Source organism: Condylura cristata, unplaced genomic scaffold, assembly GCF_000260355.1.
Source record: "Condylura cristata isolate star-nosed mole 26May11 unplaced genomic scaffold, ConCri1.0 scaffold00019, whole genome shotgun sequence".
Lineage (NCBI taxonomy): Eukaryota > Metazoa > Chordata > Mammalia > Eulipotyphla > Talpidae > Condylura > Condylura cristata.
The window spans coordinates 1,725,590-1,727,925 of record NW_004567120.1 but is presented as its reverse complement, the minus strand read 5'-3'; the positions used below and the strand labels follow the sequence as shown (position 1 = coordinate 1,727,925).

Genomic DNA, 2,336 nt, shown 5'->3' with positions numbered 1-2,336 from the left:
GGCTAGAACTTCCAGTGTTATGTTGAAGAGCAGTGGTGATAGTGGACACCCTTGTCTTGTTCCTGATCTCAAAGGAAAGGCTTTCAGCTTTTCTCTGTTGAGGATAATATTGACTGTAGGTTTAGGGTGGCTCTGAAAAGAGCCTTTGGGGGTGCAGGCCGAGCCCGGGGCGCACACTGCATGCTCACTTGGAGCTGGTGTACTTGGTGACCGCTGTGGTGTCCTCGGACACAGCGTGCTTGGCCAGCTCTCTGGGCAGCAGCAGGCTCATGGCCGTCTGGATCTCCCGCGACGTGATGGTCGAGTGCTTGTTGTAGTGCGCCAGGCGCGACGCCTCACCCGAAATGCACTCAAAGATGTTGTTGACGAACAAGTTCATGATGCCTGTGGCCTTGGACGAGATGCCAGTGTTGGGGTGCACCTGATTCAGCACCTTGTACACGTACACTGAGTAGCTCTCCTTGCTGCTGTGCTTGCGCTTCTTGCTGTCCTTCTTTTGCGCCTTGGTCACCGCCTTCTTCAAGCCCTTCTTCAGGGCGCGCGCAGACTTGGCCGGCTCAGGCATGATGAGCGATCCATCAGTTGCCAGACAGTGGAACTGATAGAATAGATTTTAAGGCAAAATAAAGATAATCAGAGACAAAGTGGTCAAGGCAACAGTTCATGAAGATATAATTTTCATATATACATGGCCAACATAGGTGGGGAAATAGAACAACTAATTCTGTGTGACAACCAAGAGCTGACACTTTGAAAGGAAATGCAAAATTGATAAAGCCTTCGCTCAGATTGGTAGAAAAAGAAAACAAATTAAAAGAATGATAAATATAAGAGGTGAAAATTACACTATCACCCAAATACAGGGACCATAAAAAACTACTATGGGCATCTTTGTCAAAACAAATTGGACAATCCAGAACAAATGTGTGAATTTTTGGCATGATACCACTTTGTAAGATAGAATCAGGATGAAAAAGCTTAACACCAGTCATGGACAGAGAAAATGATTGCAAAAGTAAAAAGTCTAAGAACAAAAACCAAAGATCACATGGCTTCTCTAGTGGGTTCTGTCAAACCTTCAAAGAGGATCTAATACGTAATCTTTTTTGAACTCTTTAAAGAAATTGAAGGAGGAAAGCTCCCAGACATTTTGCAAGGCTAACATTGCTTTGATACCAAAACAATCAAGGACAGCACACACAGAGACCAAAATACAGACCAATATTTATATGAAAATAGATGTAAAAGTCCTCACAAAGTCTTGGCAAATAGAACACAGCAGCATATTAGGGGAAGCATACATCAGAACCAAGTAGCTTTTATTCCAGGCTTGCTAGCTAGCATAGTTCAACATATGTGAATTAATCAGTGTAATTTACACATCAACAAAAGAATGATAAAAAATCTTATGATCATTTCAATACATGCCAAGTTATTTGACAAGATTCAGCAATCATTCCTGATGAAATCTCAATAAAATGTGAATAAATAATCTCAAAATAATAATGGCCAAACTTGGCAAACTAGTCCAACATCATACTCAATAGTGACAAACTGAAAATGTTCCCATAAAGTCAGGAACAAGACAAGGATTTCCACTTTAGCCACTACAATAAATATATTATTGGAAGTCCTGCCCAGAGCATTTAGGGAAGTAAAAGACAAAAAGAATACAAATTGGGAAAGAAGTGAAATTATCCCTATTTGCAAATGACATTATATATATCCCAAAGCCTACCAAAACATTAGAAATAACAAATACAATAATGTGGCAGGATGCAAAATCAATACACAAAAATTCATTGCATTTCTGTAAACAATGAGCTAGAAGAAAGAAATTTTAAAAACCCAATTACTTTGATACAAAAAGGGATGAAGTGCTAGGGAGTATGCTTAACAAAGGAGGTTAAGGACCTTACATTGGAAACTAAAGACACTAAAGGAAATAGAAAAAAAAAAAAACCACAAAATAATAGGAAATATCCATGTTCTAGGATTAGAAGAATAAACACTGTTAAAATGGTTGTATTACATAAAGCAATGTATGGTTCAATGCAATACCTATCAAAATCCCAATGGCATTTTTCAACAAAACAGAACAATTACAAAATTTGTATGGATCCACAAAGGGCCCTGAATCAACGAACCAATCCTGTAAGTAAAGAAGAAATATGTAATTATCAAAATAGTATGGTATTAATTCCACCCCCATGTTTCCTGCTACTTTATTTACAATTGGAGAAACATGGAAGCAGCCCAAATGCCCAAAAGTAGATGACTGGATTAAAAAGATGTGGTACATATATACAATGGAATATTACTCAGCAACCAAAAAA

At 38.7% G+C, this 2,336-nt stretch overlaps 1 protein-coding gene across 1 annotated transcript; it reads right to left on the bottom strand.

The window, feature by feature from the left end:
* Positions 1–184: 184 nt before the first annotated feature.
* Positions 185–565, bottom strand: LOC101628631 (histone H2B type 1-like). Its single transcript, XM_004685592.1, has one exon. The coding sequence runs from the start codon at positions 563–565 to the stop codon at positions 185–187; it is 381 nt and encodes a 126-aa protein (XP_004685649.1).
* Between the last annotated feature and the right edge of the window lie 1,771 nt (positions 566–2,336).

What these genes read in the sequence shown, in the direction of transcription:
- LOC101628631 (XM_004685592.1), bottom strand. Translation starts at nt 565, where the DNA reads ATGCCTGAGCCGGCCAAGTCTGCGCGCGCCCTGAAGAAGGGCTTGAAG.